General features: G+C 43.8%; 1 protein-coding gene across 6 annotated transcripts; it reads left to right on the forward strand.

Moving 5' to 3' along the window:
* The first annotated feature begins 560 nt into the window (after nt 1–560).
* Nucleotides 561–20,897, forward strand: atat1 (alpha tubulin acetyltransferase 1). 6 transcript variants are annotated; one of them, XR_010014747.1, is made up of 14 exons: nt 561–917; nt 1,013–1,154; nt 4,858–4,918; nt 5,001–5,092; nt 5,568–5,625; nt 6,743–6,856; nt 8,114–8,215; nt 10,019–10,064; nt 10,970–11,015; nt 11,493–11,567; nt 13,634–13,820; nt 18,574–18,668; nt 19,887–19,968; nt 20,240–20,328. XR_010014747.1 is itself a non-coding variant. In XM_063009926.1 (13 exons), the coding sequence occupies exons 2-13, from the start codon at nt 1,063–1,065 to the stop codon at nt 20,475–20,477; spliced, it is 1,206 nt and encodes a 401-aa protein (XP_062865996.1). In that variant the 5' UTR covers nt 567–917; nt 1,013–1,062; the 3' UTR covers nt 20,478–20,897. The 6 variants fall into 6 exon arrangements, 5 of the variants coding, with proteins under 5 accessions (XP_062866017.1, XP_062866009.1, XP_062865996.1 ...); XM_063009926.1 differs by lacking the exon at nt 19,887–19,968 and having other exon boundaries at nt 567–917; nt 20,240–20,897; XM_063009913.1 differs by lacking the exon at nt 10,970–11,015 and having other exon boundaries at nt 575–917; nt 20,240–20,895.
* The last annotated feature ends 268 nt before the right edge of the window (nt 20,898–21,165 follow it).

The raw sequence follows: 21,165 nt of genomic DNA on the forward strand, positions 1-21,165 counted from the left end.
ACAAGAGAGGAACTAAATGATAAAATCTGGCGGCACGGTGGCTAAGTGGGTAGCACTGTCGCCTCACAGCAAGAAGGTCCTGGGTTCCATCCCCAGGTGGTGCGGTCCGGGTCCTTTCTGTGTGGAGTTTGCATGTTCTCCCCGTGTCTGTGTGGGTTTCCTCCGGGTGCTCCGGTTTCCTCCACAAAATATGCAAAGACATGCAAGTGAGGTGAATTGGAGACACTAAATTATCCAAGACTGTGTTCGATATAAACTTGTGTAATGAGTAACTACCGTTCCTGTTAAAATCCTAATAAACAAACAAACAAATGATAAAATCAGTAAAGGAGTATATATATTTCATTAATAAAAATACTGCAGATGAAAAATGGCCACTGAATAAAAGTTTATGTGTATTTATAATATAATATAATAATATATTTTTATTAAAATAATACACTGCATATTAAAAGTGGATTTAAGTGGATAGGTTACTATGATAACACTGGAACGCTGTGTGCAGTTGCCAAGAGGAAGCGGAAACGATGATAGGCAGTGTCTCTAATTACCTCCTATTTTTCTTATCGGCGCACTACTTAGGGTACAACATAAAGGATTAAGCGCCCTATCTAGTGCACTTAATTTTAATGTTAGTGCAATTCTGGATACGAGCAGTTGTTTTCCCCCGAATAAAGCAGGTTTTGCGGTTTAAATCTAGCGCTTTTTAACTGTGCTTCGTTGTATTTGTGTTTATTTTTGTAACTGTTTGTGTGGATTTTTTTTGTAAATTAAATTTTTGCTTAAAAAATACTGAAATCCCATAAGCTTGTGATGAGCTTATCCGGAGTAGTGAAGGGGGTTTATTATAGTAAATAAGGCCTCTCAGGAATAATGCAGGACAGACAGGAGCTGCAGGAATAACAGTGCACTTGCTGGTTAGTGTTAGTTAGTGATATTAATATGCACATGTTTATTTTTGAGCTTGGTCAGATAGGAAATGAATAGTTGCTGGATGCTCCATGTGTTGTAGGGCGTAACAGCTGCACTGCTGTATGAATCTGTCATTTAATTCAGGATAAGATGGAATTCCATTTCGACCTGAACCCTTTGTTTCCGGAGAGAATTTCAGTCCTGGATCAGAACCTTTGTGCTGCACGGAAACCACACGGGAGGTAAGAATTAAATTAAGAAATAGACTTTATTATGGATGTTTATTCTGTCACACCTATAAATAACCCCCATACAATAGCTCACATCAATGTCATAATGATGTGTAAGGTGTGTGCTGTTTTACCTGATCTGATTAAAGAGAAATGCATGATTAACTAAATATATGATAAACTATATTAGTATAACCTGCATGATATATATTCTGATTTGTGCTATATATATATATATATATATATATATATATATATATATATATATATATATATATATATATATACAGTATATATACAGTGTATCACAAAAGTGAGTACACCCCTCACATTTCTGCAGATATTTAAGTATATCTTTTCATGGGACAACACTGACAAAATGACACTTTGACACAATGAAAAGTAGTCTGTGTGCAGCTTATATAACAGTGTAAATTTATTCTTCCCTCAAAATAACTCAATATACAGCCATTAATGTCTAAACCACCAGCAACAAAAGTGAGTACACCCCTTAGTGAAAGTTCCTGAAGTGTCAATATTTTGTGTGGCCACCATTATTTCCCAGAACTGCCTTAACTCTCCTGGGCATGGAGTTTACCAGAGCTTCACAGGTTGCCACTGGAATGCTTTTCCACTCCTCCATGACGACATCACGGAGCTGGCGGATATTCGAGACTTTGCGCTCTTCCACCTTCCGCTTAAGGATGCCCCAAAGATGTTCTATTGGGTTTAGGTCTGGAGACATGCTTGGCCAGTCCATCACCTTTACCCTCAGCCTCTTCAATAAAGCAGTGGTCGTCTTAGAGGTGTGTTTGGGGTCATTATCATGCTGGAACACTGCCCTGCGACCCAGTTTCTGGAGGGAGGGGATCATGCTCTGCTTCAGTATTTCACAGTACATATTGGAGTTCATGTGTCCCTCAATGAAATGTAACTCCCCAACACCTGCTGCACTCATGCAGCCCCAGACCATGGCATTCCCACCACCATGCTTGACTGTAGGCATGACACACTTATCTTTGTACTCCTCACCTGATTGCCGCCACACATGCTTGAGACCATCTGAACCAAACAAATTAATCTTGGTCTCATCAGACCATAGGACATGGTTCCAGTAATCCATGTCCTTTGTTGACATGTCTTCAGCAAACTGTTTGCGGGCTTTCTTGTGTAGAGACTTCAGAAAAGGCTTCCTTCTGGGGTGACAGCCATGCAGACCAATTTGATGTAGTGTGCGGCGTATGGTCTGAGCACTGACAGGCTGACCCCCCACCTTTTCAATCTCTGCAGCAATGCTGACAGCACTCCTGCACCTATCTATCAAAGACAGCAGTTAGATGTGACGCTGAGCACGTGCACTCAGCTTCTTTGGACGACCAACGCGAGGTCTGTTCTGAGTGGACCCTGCTCTTTTAAAACGCTGGATGATCTTGGCCACTGTGCTGCAGCTCAGTTTCAGGGTGTTGGCAATCTTCTTGTAGCCTTGGCCATCTTCATGTAGCGCAACAATTCGTCTTTTAAGATCCTCAGAGAGTTCTTTGCCATGAGGTGCCATGTTGGAACTTTCAGTGACCAGTATGAGAGAGTGTGAGAGCTGTACTATTAAATTGAACACACCTGCTCCCTATGCACACCTGAGACCTAGTAACACTAACAAATCACATGACATTTTGGAGGAAAAATGACAAGCAGTGCTCAATTTGGACATTTAGGGGTGTAGTCTCTTAGGGGTGTACTCACTTTTGTTGCCGGTGGTTTAGACATTAATGGCTGTATATTGAGTTATTTTGAGGGAAGAATAAATTTACACTGTTATATAAGCTGCACACAGACTACTTTTCATTGTGTCAAAGTGTCATTTTGTCAGTGTTGTCCCATGAAAAGATATACTTAAATATCTGCAGAAATGTGAGGGGTGTACTCACTTTTGTGATACACTGTATATATACATACATACAGGGGTTGGACAAAATAACTGAAACACCTGGTTTTAGACCACAATAATTTATTAGTATGGTGTAGGGCCTCCTTTTGCGGCCAATACAGCGTCAATTCGTCTTGGAAATGACATATACAAGTCCTGCACAGTGGTCAGAGGGATTTTAAGCCATTCTTCTTGCAGGATAGTGGCCAGGTCACTACGTGATGCTGGTGGAGGAAAACGTTTCCTGACTCGCTTCTCCAAAACACCCCAAAGTGGCTCAATAATATTTAGATCTGGTGACTGTGCAGGCCATGGGAGATGTTCAACTTCACTTTCATCAAACCAATCTTTCACCAGTCTTGCTGTGTGTATTGGTGCATTGTCATCCTGATACACGGCACCGCCATTGGATGCACATGGTCCTCCAGAATGGTTCGGTAGTCCTTGGCAGTGACGCGCCCATCTAGCACAAGTATTGGGCCAAGGGAATGCCATGATATGGCAGCCCAAACCATCACTGATCCACCCCCATGCTTCACTCTGGGCATGGAACAGTCTGGGTGGTACGCTTCTTTGGGGCTTCTCCACACCGTAACTCTCCCGGATGTGGGGAAAACAGTAAAGGTGGACTCATCAGAGAACAATACATGTTTCACATTGTCCACAGCCCAAGATTTGCGCTCCTTGCACCATTGAAACCGACGTTTGGCATTGGCACGAGTGACCAAAGGTTTGGCTATAGCAGCCCGGCCGTGTATATTGACCCTGTGGAGCTCCCGACGGACAGTTCTGGTGGAAACAGGAGAGTTGAGGTGCACATTTAATTCTGCCGTGATTTGGGCAGCCGTGGTTTTATGTTTTTTGGATACAATCCGGGTTAGCACCCGAACATCCCTTTCAGACAGCTTCCTCTTGCGTCCACAGTTAATCCTGTTGGATGTGGTTTGTCCTTCTTGGTGGTATGCTGACATTACCCTGGATACCGTGGCTCTTGATACATCACAAAGACTTGCTGTCTTGGTCACAGATGCGCCAGCAAGACGTGCACCAACAATTTGTCCTCTTTTGAACTCTGGTATGTCACCCATAATGTTGTGTGCATTGCAATATTTTGAGCAAAACTGTGCTCTTACCCTGCTAATTGAACTTTCACACTCTGCTCTTACTGGTGCAATGTGCAATTAATGAAGATTGGCCACCAGACTGGTCCAATTTAGCCATGAAACCTCCCACACTAAAATGACAGGTGTTTCAGTTTCATTGTCCAACCCCTGTATATATATATATATATATATATATATATATATATATAGGGTTTTCCAGTGTGAACCATTTACACTATCTGCTGCACCACCATGGTGTTTTTGTATGATTTTATCCCTTTATAATTCAAATACACACACATACATATTGCATCACACATAGTGGAAAACACATTGAATACATTATTGATTAATATTTGAATGAAATAACATTTATTGAAAATATGCAATTTGCCTATGTGTCCAGACTTTATTGACACTGTAATATAAAAAGTATAGAAGTGTAACTGCCATAAATTCACATAGTAAATTACTTAAATAAATATATTTATGCTGAAATGCCACAATTGTGACACATCTAGTGAAACAGCATCACTCTGTAACTTTAGGTTTTTATAAAATGCCGCCCCTGGATTGGAACAGGCCCTCAGTGTCTCAACAACTCGAAGTACAACAGCTCAGTCACCTAATCATGTGACAAACCTATCTTAATATTTTAATTTTAATATATAAAGTTTTTGTATTGCAGACCTGATGCCCAAAACCAGACTGCCACCATCATAGATGAGTTAGGAAAGGCCTCAGCCAAGGTGACTCTGATTCCATTGGTTCATATTTATCACTGGTTGCATATAGAATGACGCTGGCGCTAAACATTTGTTTTCTGTTCAGGCGCAGCTGCTACCTGCACCAATCACAAGTGCAGCAAAGCTACAGCTCAACAGACATTTCCTGTACCTGCTAAAGGATGGAGAACGCAACGGGTAGGATACAGTGTTCACAAACTTGTGTCTGCCTGTCCAGACTGCCATGCCTGTTCACATACAGTTCGGATCATTCTGTTTTACTGTGTTACGCTGTTCTGGAGTTTAGTTTTATTAAATAATGTAATGAAGATGTTTACGTTGAGTAAAAGCCTGGATGGTTAATTATTAGATAACTTACACTCACTGTTCATACAACCATGTAAACGTTTGAGCTCTACTGTGTGTGTGAGAAGTAATATACATTTACATTTATGGCATTTAGCAGACGCTTTTATCCTAAGTGACTTACACTTGTTATTAAATACAGTGCAAGCAATTGAGGGCTTGAACCAGTGACCCTCTGAGCTCTAGTCCAGTTCCTTCACCTGTAAGCTACCACTGCCCTCTAGTGGCTTGAATGTCATTGCACATGGTAAAGCTTAAGTCTAGCTGTCAGAAACAACTGTCTCTGTCTCCAATTCTTCCTAATCAGAGGTCGGGGAGTTGCAGTCGGATACCTGAAGGTTGGATATAAGAAGCTCTTTCTCCTTGTAAGTTCCTTTTATTCCCTGTTTATGTGTGTGGCTATTACAGATGTACAGATGTTGGTATTGTGTGAAATAATGTGATGGTGCTCGGGTGGCATAGCGGTTCAAATCTCAGCGGTGCTATCGGCCGGTCGGGCGCGTGCACTGATGTGTTTGGCTAATGTCTGAAGGAAGGGGTGACCGAAACAGCCTAGCCATTGGGAGGTTCACTTGCCAGTATGCTTTCAGTGCCGGTCACACGCCCAGATAGAAATATGAGGGTTGCATCAGGAAGGGCATCCGGTGTAAAAGCTGCCAGGTCTGGTATGTAGACCTTAAATATGGGAGCAAATGAAATAGTTCTTCTACTTATAAACAGTGAACACTGTTTTCTACAGTAAAAAATAAGTGAACAAACCTGGTTTTACCAGGAAACACTGGGCGCATGGCAGGAATACCATCGCAGGGTCGTGGCCACCCCCCATCCCAGATTTAGCCAATCATGTCTGTGTAGACGCCCAAGATTCGAACCCAGACCACTGGGTACCATCACAGTCATACTGGAGGAATCTAGTATATTTTATAGAATTGCTTTTTTTTTTTTTTTTAAGAACGTGCAATTTATTCTGTGCAATATCCTAAGCCAATCAGGGCATGTGCAATACCCCACTACTACTTCAATGCTGTGTGTTTTATAGTTTAGTCTTTATTCTTTATATTTAAGATTCTTATACATGTGTGTGTATGGTGTGTGTGTATATATATATATATATATATATATATATATATATATATATATAATTTTTTTGCTTCTATTTTTTACTTATTGTATGTGTAAGCACCGTTGGATTGTACACTGTGCAATGACAATAAAGGCATCTTATCTTATTATATATGAGTGTGGATTAAACAGTTGAACTTAATATTAGAATGATGTCCACATACTTTTTACCACATAGTGTCTAATGATAAGGTATATACCAGCATTTTCTGACCACATCTTTGCACCTATGTATTAAAAATGTGATCTTGTGGGTTGTTCTGTTATCCCACTGTGTGCTCACAATGCAGTACTGTCTCAGCCCTGTAGCTCACTGTGCTCCTGACAGGGTGTGACCTCTGTTGTTGTTTTACTCTGTAGGACCAGAGGGGGGCGCACTTGGAGACCGAGCCTCTGTGTGTACTGGATTTTTATGTGACTGAGAGCCTGCAGAGACACGGATACGGGCTCGAACTGTTCCACTTTATGCTGGAGGTATGTCCATAATTACTAAGGCACTGCAGGGGGAGGAGGTCTGTGATATTTAAAGGGCCTAAACAGGCAAAGGAAGCAGGGTGGGGGAACCAATTCATTAACCCAGCGGTTTTCAGCCTTGGGCTTGGAACCCCACATTGGGTTGTCTGACACATGCAGAAGGGGTTGCAGAAGAAACTGTTAGTATGGAGTCTAGGGCAGAAAATATGCTTTTATGTGCACGTTCTGCATTAAAAAATCTATAGCGTGAGTAGAGGACTTGTCATGGGGTCAATACAATTTTGAAGCACAAACAAACAAACAACCTTCCAAAAAGCAGTCCAGCACCTAAACGCTGATCCACCACAAGCCATTTAGTCCTCATGATCTGTCGGACTGACCAAGCAACACGAGTTCAGCGTTGCTTTACAATCTCCCACTACCTGTATACAGACAGGTGCAAGAAATGGGTGCGTGCCAGGTCAGCCAATCACAGGGTATCACACATCCAATTCTTTTATGCTTTTGGTAAAAGAAACCTGAAATTCCAAAGGAAACCTGCACAGACGTGAAGAGAACATGCTCAAGTCTTTACAGTAAACGGCAGCATGTGAATGAATGAGTGCCTTTATTTGTCATATATACATATACAAGTGTACAGTAAAGCGAAATTCTTTCTTTGCATATTTCGGCTTGTTTGCAAGGCGCCCCTGGAGCCGAGAGGACTAAGGGCCTTGCTCAAGGGCCCAACACTGGCTGCATAGCAGAGCTGGGATTCAAACTCCCAACCTTTTAACTGATAGCCAAAAGCTCTACCCACTAGGTTACCACTGTCCTCTAAACAGTACTGCATTAAAAAATCTATGGGGACAGTAAAAAAGCAATCCAGCACCTAAACACTGAGCCACCACAAACCCTTTAATCTTCAGCTCAGCCAATCACAGGGTATCACACATCCAACCACTCATTCACTTCTAAGGGGCATTTAAGGTTGCCAGTCCATTGTTTTATGCTTTTGGTGAAAGAAACCTGAAATTCCAGAGGAAACCTGCACAGACGTAAAGAGAACATGCTCAAGTCTTTACAGTAAATGGCAGCGTGTCTTCATTACCCTGGTGTCGTTCATCATCCACTCCTCTGCACCACGTACTTTCGTGCCTCTGTAAACATAATCTGTGTAATATAAATATTATGTGTGTGTGTGTGTGTGTGTGTGTGTGTAAATAAACCGGTTTACATTTTATTCACACTTCTTTTTCCACCTCTGTTTTTCTCCAGCACCAGAAGGTGGAGCCTGAGCTGATGGCCTACGACAGACCTTCCCCGAAATTCCTGGCCTTTCTAGCGAAACACTTTGAACTTAAACACAGTGTGCCTCAGGTATTATCTCACCATCACCACACCTGTTGTTCCGGCTTCGTCATGTGTTTATGCTGTAGAACACCACCAAATGAGTCCCGCGTCTCCCATAAGCCCTCGCCTCCGGTGATTAAGACCGAGCCAGTCCACATTAATGACGGGCTCGTTAAAATGGGATTAGATTAGACAAACATTTCTTTGTTCAGATACAAGACAAATAAATCAGACAAGGATCCTGGGAGTTCAAGCATTTCTGAAACCGTTCTTTCTCTGTGACCAATTAGAACACACTCGCACTAATTAGAACGCGCATTCTCAAATTGGCCTCGAAGGAAACGGCTCCAGACGCTCGGATGTGATCCGAGAAGCAAAAACAATCTGGTCTGCCAAGAAAAACAGGCTGCTGGAACACGTGTCACTGCCCACAGTCGAGCAAACTTTACACAGACAAGTCAAATCAGCACCGCAAAGCTCTGATGATGTTTGATGATCACATGGACGAAGAAAACGTCCTTTATTAATGTGTGTGTGTGTGTTGGGGGGGGGGGGGGGGGGTAGTTGGGTGTCAGAATAAACAAAAAATAAATAGCTTGGCCACAATAGCCAGAAATATGTTTAGCTAGAAATGGGTTAGGCATTCAAACTCAACAACACTGTACTTACTGTGATGTATGGTGGTGGTAGTACTGTGCTCTGGGGATGTTTTGTGGTCAGTGGAACTGTGTTTGGCCAAATCATTCATATGGTTGTTAGTCAAAAGCAGCTGGTCAGATGATTAGTCTAATTTGTTTTATTTTGGCTTCGTGTTAAGTTCCTAAACGTGGATTTCTCCACGTTCTGCATTGTGACAAAGAATGCAGTTAAAAACTGTGAATTTGGGCCGCATGAACAACGATTGGCCTGTTGTTCAGATATGGGCGGGACTAAGCCGGATGGGGTCTCTCTCCCATGACTGGTGCAATTACGACCTCTGCTAAGAAAAGAGTGCTCTCAGGGTGCGTCTCTCCGTACACAACGCTGAGCTGCACTGCAGTCGTCAAATTGTAGGTGATTAGATGCATACGGCTGCTGCCCACGTGTCGGAGGGGGCGTGGATTTGCTTCGTTCTCCTCAATCTGAGCAGGGATCGGCATTGGTGGAGAGGAAGCGTGGTGCAATTGGACTCAGGTGGTGCAGTGGTAAAGTACGCTTGCCCACTACTGCTGAGATCTGGGAATCCAGGGTTCAATTCTCAGCGGTTGAACTTCTACACGGACAGTCAGCTGAAGCTGATGGCCAAAAATAGCCTAGCCATTAGGAGGTGCACTTGTCGGTGTGCTTTTAGTGACGGTTCCAAGCCCGGATATAAGTAGGAGGGTTGCGTCAAAAAGGGTATCGGGTGTAAAAACTGTCCCAAGCCCACACCAGAGCTGACATTTCGAACTTGTTGCTTTCAATCTCAGTTCTGCTACGTCTACACAAACAATGATTGGCTGTTGTTCATACAGGGAGGATCCCGGAGGGGATTTCTCACAACCGATGCAATTACAATGGCGAGGGATAATAACACAAAGCTGATCCACATATGAACTCGCCTCGTGCAGTCGGAGGGGGCGTGGGTTAGTCGCGGCTCTCCTCAGTCTGAGTGGAGGTCAACACCGGTAGAGAGGAAGCGTAATGCAATCGGGTAATTAGATACGACTAGATTGGGAGTAAAATTGGGGGAAAAAACTGTGCCAAGCCTTGTATGTGGACCAGATCTGCTGTGTCGACTCCTAAACGTATACAGGAGCAACTGAAGGAATAAAAACTGAAAGCTGCTTCTTTGTTTTGTCACTTCCTCAGGTGAATAACTTTGTGGTGTTTGAGGGATTCTTCAGAAACAGATCAGGTGAGATTCCAACTGTCTACTGTGTACTGCATTCATTTATTCATTCATACTTTAGGACAGGCAATTTAGAGCAGCCACTTTCTCATGGAGGGGCATAAAAGGTTCGAACCCAGGTTTATAAGACCCATGTTGACGTTCGGTACCCATAGCTGTTCCATCGTGCTGCCCTGAAGTATGAACACATAGCACATAGCTGTTCCATCGTGCTCAAGGAAGACTACGGATTTCAAGGAAAAGAGATTCATTCAGATCCACAGGAGAACCAGGACATTAAGCACTGTGTGGTCAGTTTGTGTTTGGTCTTGTTTGTAAACAACTGGTCTTGTTTGTCAGGACAACATCATACTCCCGCCCCCAGTTTCTGATGTCATAACGTCCTAAATTCCAGATTAGCAGGTTCCTGCATCTGAAACAGAAGATCATGTTTTTCTCCCCACATTAAAGTGAAAGCAGGCGTAGCGGTTTGAGGTCAGGAACCGGTATCGCCACAGACACGACTGCACGAAAGCAAAAGGAAAAAAGTTTTTCCATTACCAGCATTATTACATTACTTAACTCGTCCTTCTCGTTTGGACGTTCGCGGCTCGGCTCTGGGTGAACGATGCCGGCGGGGCGGAGGGGTGGCGACGGGAGGAGTGACTCAGTAAGGTGGCATTCGGATGAAATTCCAGATTAGAAACGCGGCCCGCACAAAAGAAGCGCAGCACCTCGAGCGAGCCTGAACTTGTAAATCTGAGCCTCATTCAACGTCCGGCTCTGTAGAAGGTAAAAGGCGCGTACAAGCAGGAGGTGATTAAACATCGTGTGGTTTAAATTATGGGAGGTGAAGAGCTGGGATCTGTTCTCATGTCATGAAGGCTTCATTTTTATGTCTGTGTGTGTGTGTGTGTTTGTTTTCTTTAAAGATGCTCCGTCCTCCCCTGTGACGGTTCAGGGGATGTATGGATTTTTGTAAGAATGCCCAGTTCTACTTATTGTCCTACAGTACCTGGTTTCTCCTGCTGTGCTCTTTTAATTGCATTAAGACCCACTTCGCGTGGTAGCTTTTGTACCTCCTGCTGCCCTGTACTATTTTTATTGCACCCGTTTGGTTTGCAAAGTAAATCCCGCCGGACTAAGACCCTCTTAAACAATGCCTTGCTTGCTCACTCTTGCTTACCTTTGCTTGTGTGAATCTAATCGGTCCCTGAGGAACCCCTGTGGCTCGTACCCAACCCATAACCAAAACCCTACCTCTTCCTAAATAAGCAAAACAAAACATGGTGTGTTGTTCCAGTAGTACCGTGAACAAGCCTGCGTAGCGTAGTTCACATGAATATTTATACGTAAATATTTATGAGCCGTCTTGAGTGCATTCGTGTCTTCCTGTGTTTTGAGCAAAGCCTGAGCTTCTTTCCGGCGCTGCTAACCGGTTTTCTGTTTCTGTAGCGGCTCCGCTGAGAAAAGTAACACCAAAAAAGCCAGAGGGAGAGATCAAGCCATACTCGCTAATGGAGAGGGAAGGTAAATAAATCCGCTGCCATGGAAAAGTAGTCGCCCCTTCTTTATTCTCTCTGTTATTGCACATAAACACACTTTATAAAGGGATTCATTTAAGGAACAAAGTTATTCAAACACATATCATTCAAACCTCATCCTATCCTGGGTGTGTTACTGCATTGTTCCAGGACCCGCTGTGATCCTGACCAGGATAAAGTGTTGGTAAAACATGAAAATGAAATGAAAATGCTCAAATTTCCCCCTGTAGAAAATGAACTGTCCTCTTAACTTAATCAGTTGTGCGCCCAGGTGGGGCAGTGAGTCTTTCTGGACCAATAAACCTAAAAAACATCATGGATCACGGTCTAGTGCTTCTTTAAAATCTATTTTGAAAATAGCAGCTCTCACTGTGGTTCGGTGGAGTCTTTCTGGACCACTAAACCTAAAAAACATCATGGATCACGGCCTAGTGTTTCTGTAAAATCTATTTTGAAAATAGCAGCTCTCACTGTGGTTCGATGGAGTCTTTCTGGACTAATAAACCTAAAAAAACATCATGGATCACGGCCTAGTGTTTCTGTAAAATCTATTTTGAAAATAGCAGCTCTCACTGTGGTTCGGTGGAGTCTTTCTGGACCACTAAACCTAAAAAACATCATGGATCACGGCCTAGTGTTTCTGTAAAATCTATTTTGAAAATAGCAGCTCTCACTGTGGTTCGGTGGAGTCTTTCTGGACCACTAAACCTAAAAAACCATCATGGATCACGGCCTAGTGTTTCTGTAAAATCTATTTTGAAAATAGCAGCTCTCACTGTGGTTCGATGGAGTCTTTCTGGACTAATAAACCTAAAAAAACATCATGGATCACGGCCTAGTGCTTCTTTAAAATCTATTTTGAAAATAGCAGCTCTCACTGTGGTTCGGTGGAGTCTTTCTGGACCACTAAACCTAAAAAACATCATGGATCACGGCCTAGTGTTTCTGTAAAATCTATTTTGAAAATAGCAGCTCTCACTGTGGTTCGATGGAGTCTTTCTGGACTAATAAACCTAAAAAAACATCATGGATCACGGCCTAGTGTTTCTGTAAAATCTATTTTGAAAATAGCAGCTCTCACTGTGGTTCGGTGGAGTCTTTCTGGACCACTAAACCTAAAAAACATCATGGATCACGGCCTAGTGTTTCTGTAAAATCTATTTTGAAAATAGCAGCTCTCACTGTGGTTCGGTGGAGTCTTTCTGGACCACTAAACCTAAAAAACCATCATGGATCACGGCCTAGTGTTTCTGTAAAATCTATTTTGAAAATAGCAGCTCTCACTGTGGTTCGATGGAGTCTTTCTGGACTAATAAACCTAAAAAAACATCATGGATCACGGCCTAGTGTTTCTGTAAAATCTATTTTGAAAATAACAGCTCTCACTGTGGTTCGGTGGAGTCTTTCTGGACCACTAAACCTAAAAAAACATCATGGATCACGGCCTAGTGTTTCTGTAAAATCTATTTTGAAAATAGCAGCTCTCACTGTGGTTCGATGGAGTCTTTCTGGACTAATAAACCTAAAAAAACATCATGGATCACGGCCTAGTGTTTCTTTAAAATCTATTTTGAAAATAGCAGCTCTCACTGTGGTTCGGTGGAGTCTTTCTGGACCAATAAACCTAAAAAAAGTTATGAATCACGGCCTAGTGTTTCTGTAAAATCTGTTGTAAAAATAGCAGCTCTCACTGTGGTTCGATGGAGTCTTTCTGGACCAGTAAACCTAAAAAAAACTAGTGACGTATGGTCAATATGAGCAATGTTCATGTTCCATAAAGTCTTGCTGGGTTTAATTAGCTAAACTGATGTACTAGTTAAACTGGGTTGGCTGGTTGTTGAGTATCCAAAAAGTTAATGACTTAATAGAATTAATTCATTTAAACATAATAGCTCTCTTTGTGTAAAATATTTTGTGTATGCAATAAGAGGCAGAAGAAAGGGGGGCAATTATTTTTTTCACACTGTATAACTGCTGTTCAGACAATCACAATCTGATGAAGGTAAAAATGAACTCTCATGTTGGTCTAAAACACTGAAACTCTCTCTACAGTGGTCAGAGAGGAGCAGAGGGCCCGCCCGTGGCCCTTCATTCGCACCGCGGACATTCCCCCGTCTCCGTTGGTATCCTCCCCGTTCTCCCGCTCCCACAGCGTGGAATCGTCCCCCAGCCGCACTCCTCGTCCCCCTCACGCCAGCATAACACAGCTGAGCGACAACTGCAGGGCAAAACGCACCAGGTACGTGACGCTCCTGTTCATCAATCCATCGCGGGGCCTCGGGGCCCAGTGGTAGAGGGCTAGTAGCAAGTAGAATTTACCACTGTGCCAACTAAACCAGTCTGACTGGAATTAATTTGACTCCCAGTGAATAAAACTTCTATGTATGTGGACCAGATTTAGTCCTCCAAGATAATGTTGTGGTTATGTTAGGCTAACGACACTACCGGCAGGTTTCTGTTCTGACCGAAGCAACATCCTGTCCTGGAGACCTAACTCACACTAGTGGTCAGAAATGTGTGGACACCAGACTACATGCTTGTTGAATAACCCATTTCAGCCTTTAGTCTTCTGGGAAGGTTTTGTACCAGATTTCTGAGTGTGTCTGTGGAGATTTGTGCCCATTCAGACTAAAGGGCTGTTTATAGTCGACATTCATGCATTTGAGGTCAGTGGTAGCCTAGTGGGTAGAGCTTTTGGAAGTTGGAATTTCGAATCCCGACTCTGCCATGCAGCCACTGTTGGGCCCTTGAGCAAGGCCCTTAAGCCTCTCTGCTCCAGGGGCGCCGTACAATGGCTGCCCTGAATTTGTGCCCATGCAGACTGAAGGGCTGTTTGATGTCGACATTCTAATTCATCCTACAGGTGTTTTCATGCATTTGAGGTCAGTGGTAGCCTAGTGGGTAGAGCTTTGGACTATCGATTGAAAAGTTGAGGCCATGCAGCCACTGTTGGGCCCTTGAGCAAGGCCCTTAAGCCTCTCTACTCCAGGGGTGCTGTACAATGGCTGACCCTGCGCTCTGACCCCAGCTCCTTAACACGTTTTTTTTCAACAGCCAGACTTTGTGTTTGTGGGTCTTGTTTTGTGCACATGGACACGGTCATGCTGGAACAGGAAGGAGCCTTCCCTAAACTGCTCTGGCTGAAACTGGCTGAACTAGGAGTGGTGTCCACATAGTTTTGGCTGTATTGAATAAACAGCTTGATCCACCACTGGCTTGTTTTCTGTAGTAAATTCCATCAGATGGTTATGAGCCCCTAAATACAATCACGTCCACTTGATTTGAGGTAGTGACGTATTAAAAAGGTCCTCAGGACGTCTAGGGGAAGTGGACGAGGGCGTGTGATTGAGTATTGGAACACAGCCGTGTGATTTGGCAGCACTAAATGGAATTTCCTCTCATTAGTGCGCTCGTTGCGTCTCTTGGCTCTTTCAGTGGATCGTTTTATTCGTGCTTCTCTCTGAACGGCTTCTTTCTTTCTCTGTTTCTTCCACTTCTTCTTCTTCCATGTTTTCCTTCTGTGACATTTTCATTTCCTGCATGATTGCTGCCCGTCCTCTGCCTCTCTGCGGCGTCACTGCACCCGCGTTCAAACAACTGAATTCTTTCTTCTCTGATCATCTCAGTTCTTTAAGTAGATCTCAGCATTGACCTTAAATATAATTTTACTTTAGAACCTGACCACCTCCGACATGCTTTAGCCTCTTTAGCTTGTTCTTTTATTCAGTTTGGCTGTTTAGGATTAATCTATTGTAAGGATGTGGAAATTGCCGTTTTAAGGAAGTGAAAGCGTGACCTGCAGGCTTTTCAATAATGTGATAATCAACGAGAGAGGAAGTCATTCGGCGTGAATAGGTTTTTGAAATGCCCACGTGGTTAATTCGTAAAGAAGCGACAGATTTGCTCATCTCTGACCTTTCACTAATTACACAAGTCTAAAACTTCCAGAATTGAGGTTTGTAACGACTGAATCTTTCCTGTCGCTGTTGTTCTCCTTTACTGGCATTTTTATCTTCAATAAAGCAGCTAAACAAAAAACATTCATCCGTTTCATTTCCTCTTCTATCTTTAAATCACGTCTGAACTATGAACTGAATTTAAGGAATTGTGCGGTGTGACCATGAATGATGCTGATTTTAGAAGGAAACTATTTGACATTTAAAGTTGTTTTTCAGGAACTGGGTTTATATTGGGTTATACACTGATCAGCCACCTCCTTGTTTCTACACTCACTGTCCATGTTATCAGCTCCACTTACCATATAGAAGCACTTTGTAGTTCTACAATTACTGACTGTAGTCCATCTGTTTCTCTGCAAAACATGTTCTTCAATGGTCAGGACCCCCACAGAGCAGGTATTATTTAGGTGGTGGATCATTCTCAGCACTGCAGTGACACTGACATGGTGGTGGTGTGTTAGTGTGTGTTGTGCTGCTATCAGTGGATCAGACACAGCAGCGCTGCTGGAGTTTTTAAATATCGTGTCCACTCACTGATCGCTCATCTATTGCTGCTGTTCGAGTCGGTCATCTTCTAGACCTTCGTCAACGGTCACAGGACGCTGCCCACGGGGCTATTCTCAGTCCAGCAGTGACAGTGAGGTGTTTAAAATCTCCAGCAGCACCAGCACAACACACACTAACACACCACCACCATGTCAGTGTCACTGCGGTGCTGAGAATGATCCACCACCCAAATAATACCTGCTCTGTGGGGGTCCTGACCATTGAAGAACAGAGTTAAAGCAGGTTAAAAAAGTATGTAGAGAAACAAATGGACTACAGTCAGTAATTGTAGAACTACAAAGTGCTTCTATATGGTAAGTGGAGCTGATAACAAGGAGGTGGTTTTAATGTTATGGCTGATTGGTGTATGTTTAATATATAAATGGACTGCTTTAAATTTCGAGTGAGCGAGCCTCACAGTCCTTGTTTATGTTGACACCAGACCCACTGCGACCCTGACCGGAATAAACTAAAATACATCAGATGGTAACGTGACCGGATAAATGGACGGACGCACTCCCAGTCTCATATATAAGTCAGATCTGATTGGCTGAGCCGCTATATGAGTGAACTAAGCCGATTTCAAATGACGTATTTTCCAGATAGCACTTACCCTGACATACACTTTATGGCCATAAGTATTTGGACACCTGATCATGAGCTTGTTGGACGTCCCATTTAAAAAACAAATGCTATTAACCCTGTGTGACCTTTTTAGCTATAAAAAATATTAGCATTTTTACACTGGTGTTAAGACTTTATTACTACGTAGCCATTACATGATATTATTTATTTCATATTATCACTTGATGTTATGTTTTTATGTTATTGTGTTATTATTCTCGCAGGGTCAGATCTGTGACGTCTGGGGAAAGTCTGTGTAAAAATAAATATGTCTTTGGCCATGGGCTTTTTTAAACCTGCCCTGTCTAAAAAGAGCCAAACACAAGCAAACTATGGCTTAAAAATGTAGTCATTGCCGATTCCCCTGCTGCAATCTTATTGCCGCATGCATGTACCATCCATGCACTCGCCAAGGGGAGCTGATCCCATCAAGCGCCCCCTTACTGGCCTCATGTTTTCACATATAGAGAGACACGCTACACCCTCCGTAAACTTCACGAATAGCCCAACCTTTGTGCAGGTTCCTCGATTTAAAAGCACAGATCACAGTTTTACAGCGACAGTGAAGCCCAGTCGACCTCCCTCGCTCAGGCACAGCAAAGAGATTCACATTTAATGCTACGGCAATTAAAAAATAATCTTGTTTCATTGACCGTGTTTAACGTGTTTCTCATGTTCGTTAGACACTATTCACACGACAGACGTGTCGTCTGGTGATATTCATTCATGTTATGACAAGCCGACGTTAACAATACACACGAGAGTTCCTGGCTGCGTCCCAAAACTGCATTCTCTCTATCAGTGTGTCACAATACCATTGATGGTGCACAAAATTAACATACTTTTAGTACATAGGGTGGAATTTAACAGACTCACTAACGAGTAGCTTTAAAGGCAGAGATGGCTCCGAATGCCAAGTTCACACTACACGACTGGATCTCTTGTAATCGGGAGTCTTTCAAGTCGGTGTGTATTTCACACTAGACGACTGATCGGCGACCGGGGGTTTCACACTACACCGTCTATCGCCAACTGGAATCGCAGGCGTTCAGTCACGAAAACAAACGCGAGAAGTGACGAGGGGCTTAATGACACCACGTCCGAAAATGCACGTCAACAAGTAGCGAGCGATCAGAGTTTGTGCGCTGATGTGCAGCGTAAAATCAAGAAGGAAAAATAAGTGAATCTGAGTGGATTTGGCTACGTGAACAGCAGGGATTGTTCTGTAGTGAGTTGGAGGTTAATAAATATTTTTGCAATGCAGCGTGGGTGTTTTGTAGAGAACGATCAGGTCAGAAATACTGTAAACCGTGTGTGTGTGTGTCGATGTATTCTGATATAAACTATATTACGCCCCTGTCCTACCTGTTTACACTCCTCCCCTGCGTTTCCCCTCACCCCGTATCTTGCGTTCTCATTGGCTGTTCGACATAGCACTCATTGCCAGTCGGGCAACTCGGATCCAGATATTCGTCATGCTGGAAATCTCTCTTCGGTCGAGCCGCTTGGATCGAGTTCTCGAGTAGTTCACACATAGCGATTGAGAGCCGAGTTTCGATCGCCGAGCGAACGCCGAGTTGCTCCCGAGCCGGCACATCTAGCACCGACCAGTCGCCGAACGAAAATCAGGGCAAAGATCGTGTAGTGTGAACTAGGCATTACATTCCTCTCCAGACTTGAAATTGTGTTTGTGATAAGCTCTGACCCTGCGAGATTATTTAAATACATCACATGTTCTGTTTATTTTCTTCCTATGCACTTTTTGGACCATTTTTTTACTTTATGGCATGCCCCCCCCTTTTCTTCATCCGTCTATCCTGTTGTCCACCCCTCTTCCCACCCCTCTGTGTCCATCTTCTATAGCACTCAGGGTTTGGTTGCCAGACACAACCTCTACAGTCGCCATATCAGCAGCCGAGGTCTCGGGCTCTTAATGGCGGGACAGCCGAAGCTGCCAGGTAACTCGCCGTTCAATCTACCAACCACACGGTGTCACGCGGTGTGATCGGGAGGAATGTTCACAGATTACGGTCTGATAACCTGATAAAAAGCATCACGGATTCACTGCGTCACAGTTAGTCACAAACATGTCACAATCGATTCGATATTTTTTTTAATATATATTTTCTTTATGCATTTTCTCCCTTTTAGCGCGTTCAATTGCCCGACTGCGTCATGCTTCCTCTCCACCAATGCCGATCCCTGCTCTGATTGAGGAGAACGAAGCTAACCCTCCGACACGTGGGCAGCAGCCGTATGCATCTTATCACCTGCACTTTGACGAGTGCAGTGCAGCTCAGCGTTGTGTACAGAGAGACACACCCTGACAGCACTCTTTCCTCATCTCTGTGCAAGCGCCATCAACCAGTCACGAGAGAGAGACACCATCCGGCTTAGTCCCGCCCATATCTGAACTACAGGCCAATCGTTGTTCATGTGGCCGGCAGGCAGAGCTGAGATTCGATACGATGTATTCGAGATCCAGCTCTGGTTCCAGCGTGTGTCTTTACCGCTGCGCCACCTGAGCGGCCTTTATTAGATCTTTTACAGCCTACTTATGATTATAGCACTTTATTGGTGTTTTATCTCAGTGTGATCTTTCAGACGAGTTTTCAGATGTTAAAGTGCTTTCCATTTTTGTATATAATTAAGTTTAATACTTGGATTATTAAGACACCTAAAATACAGTGCTATTCATTTTTTAAAAATCTTCTGTTTATTAGTTTTTTACCCAATGTTATCTGTGTCCAATTGGAGCTTATCTCTGTGGTTGCCACGCGCCCCCTCAAATGGCTTCTTTTCACCTTCTAGGGGCGGGGTCTCACAAGGCGTGCCCCACCCCGCCTACAGGTGCCTCTACCGGTCGGCAGAGGTCACAATTGCCCAGCAACAACGAATCTGTTTTGGTGATCGTCCCTCCCTCTACAAAGACACAACCAATCGTGTGCCTGTGTGGGTGCCCGGCCAGCCGATAACGGAGCTGAGGTTCAAACTCTCACTGTTTAGCGAGAGCCATCCGAGCACCTCCAGCGAATTTGCTAACGAACCACAATGGTTTACCACCTGAAGTCTTAGCCTGTGCATGTCCAAATTAGCAAAGTGATGTGAAATCAAGTGGTTTGTTCCCAAGGACCACGGAGCTCTACGTTTCTCAGGTGTTTTATGTGCTTTCTCAGGGTTGAAGCCAGTTCTCAGTAAGAACGTGTGTGAAACAGGGGGACGTGCGGACGCACCGGGACACACAAACCCCACACAAAGGTTGGCTATAGCTCACGTCTCATGTGAGAGTTTTCGACTTCATCTGAAGGCTGCCTTTCTCTCTGCTTCTTCTCTGGGACTGCAGAAAAGTAGATACATTTTGGGATCCAGGCCGTGCTGACGACACAGCGGTTTAGATAGCATCTATCCTCCTTCCCTCTTTCGTGCCTCAGACTCTCCTGACCTCTCAGCCTTCGTTTTTCCATTTGAAACTGCTTCGTCGGCTTTCCTCTGACCTTTAGCTTTGGTTTTTTCCCTCCTCTGTCCTCAGCACACAGCTGCAGGGTTCGACCGTCTCTCCGCCAGCGCTGCCAAATCTGCAGACGTCCGTGAGGACGAAAACCGACGAGGCAGATTTCACCGACCAGGCCGGAGTGCAGAATAGCAGGTCAGTAACCGGACGTGCAGCGGCGGTAAACGGGGACGGCTGGTCCTGGACGTTGGGGGAGAACTGCACGGCCCAGTGGGTCCGCCAGAAACACGAATTTCGCAGCACGCGGCCCTGGTGACGCCAGAGCGCAGCACAGCTGGAGGAAGATCAGAGGAAAGAAGGAACTCGAGGACGCGAGGGGGGAAACTCAACCAAACAAAGCGGGGATAACGAAAGCATGCGCTTCACGTCCTCTCACCGAGAGAAATCCTAACTAGCTGGAGGCCAGAACACATATCACCAGCTCAGAGGAGATAAGTTTTACAGCATGACGTACCTCAGATGTAGCAGCTACAGGTTTATCTGTGTGGCTTAGTCGTTATTATTGTAGCCACGCATCGATGTCTCAGTTTGTAACTGTTGATACGGTTTTATGTCGACAAAATCAGGGACTTTTGTACTTGAAAATACGTTTTAGCAGATGCACTATGTAATTTAAACACAACTGCTACTAAACAGAAATAAAACGAAGGTTTCAAAGCAACTTAGTTTGGTTTAAATGTATACACTATATGTCCAAAAGTGATTGGACACCTGACCTTAACCCTTTAATGGTCTTAACAAGAAAATAATGTTTAAAAAATGTGTTTCTTTGCATTTTTTTGGGACTAAACCAACAACAAACAATTAATATTTGTTTACTAGTGCACACAGTATTTTCTTTAATGAGCCTCTACCAAACATGGGGTGGCACGGTAGCTAAGCAAGAAGATCCAGGGTTCGAACTCCAGTGGTGGAGTTTGCATGTTCTCCCCGTGTCTGCATGG

This window comes from Trichomycterus rosablanca, chromosome 2, assembly GCF_030014385.1.
Source record: "Trichomycterus rosablanca isolate fTriRos1 chromosome 2, fTriRos1.hap1, whole genome shotgun sequence".
Classification (NCBI taxonomy): domain Eukaryota; kingdom Metazoa; phylum Chordata; class Actinopteri; order Siluriformes; family Trichomycteridae; genus Trichomycterus; species Trichomycterus rosablanca.

What these genes read in the sequence shown, in the direction of transcription:
- atat1 (XM_063009919.1), top strand. Translation starts at nt 1,063, where the DNA reads ATGGAATTCCATTTCGACCTGAACCCTTTGTTTCCGGAGAGAATTTCA. An exon ending in CTCGCTAATGGAGAGGGAAG is followed by an intron (nt 11,568 to 13,633) that starts GTAAATAAATCC and finishes CTCTCTCTACAG; the next exon opens with TGGTCAGAGAGGAGCAGAGG. An exon ending in TGCAGGGCAAAACGCACCAG is followed by an intron (nt 13,821 to 18,573) that starts GTACGTGACGCT and finishes CATCTTCTATAG; the next exon opens with CACTCAGGGTTTGGTTGCCA.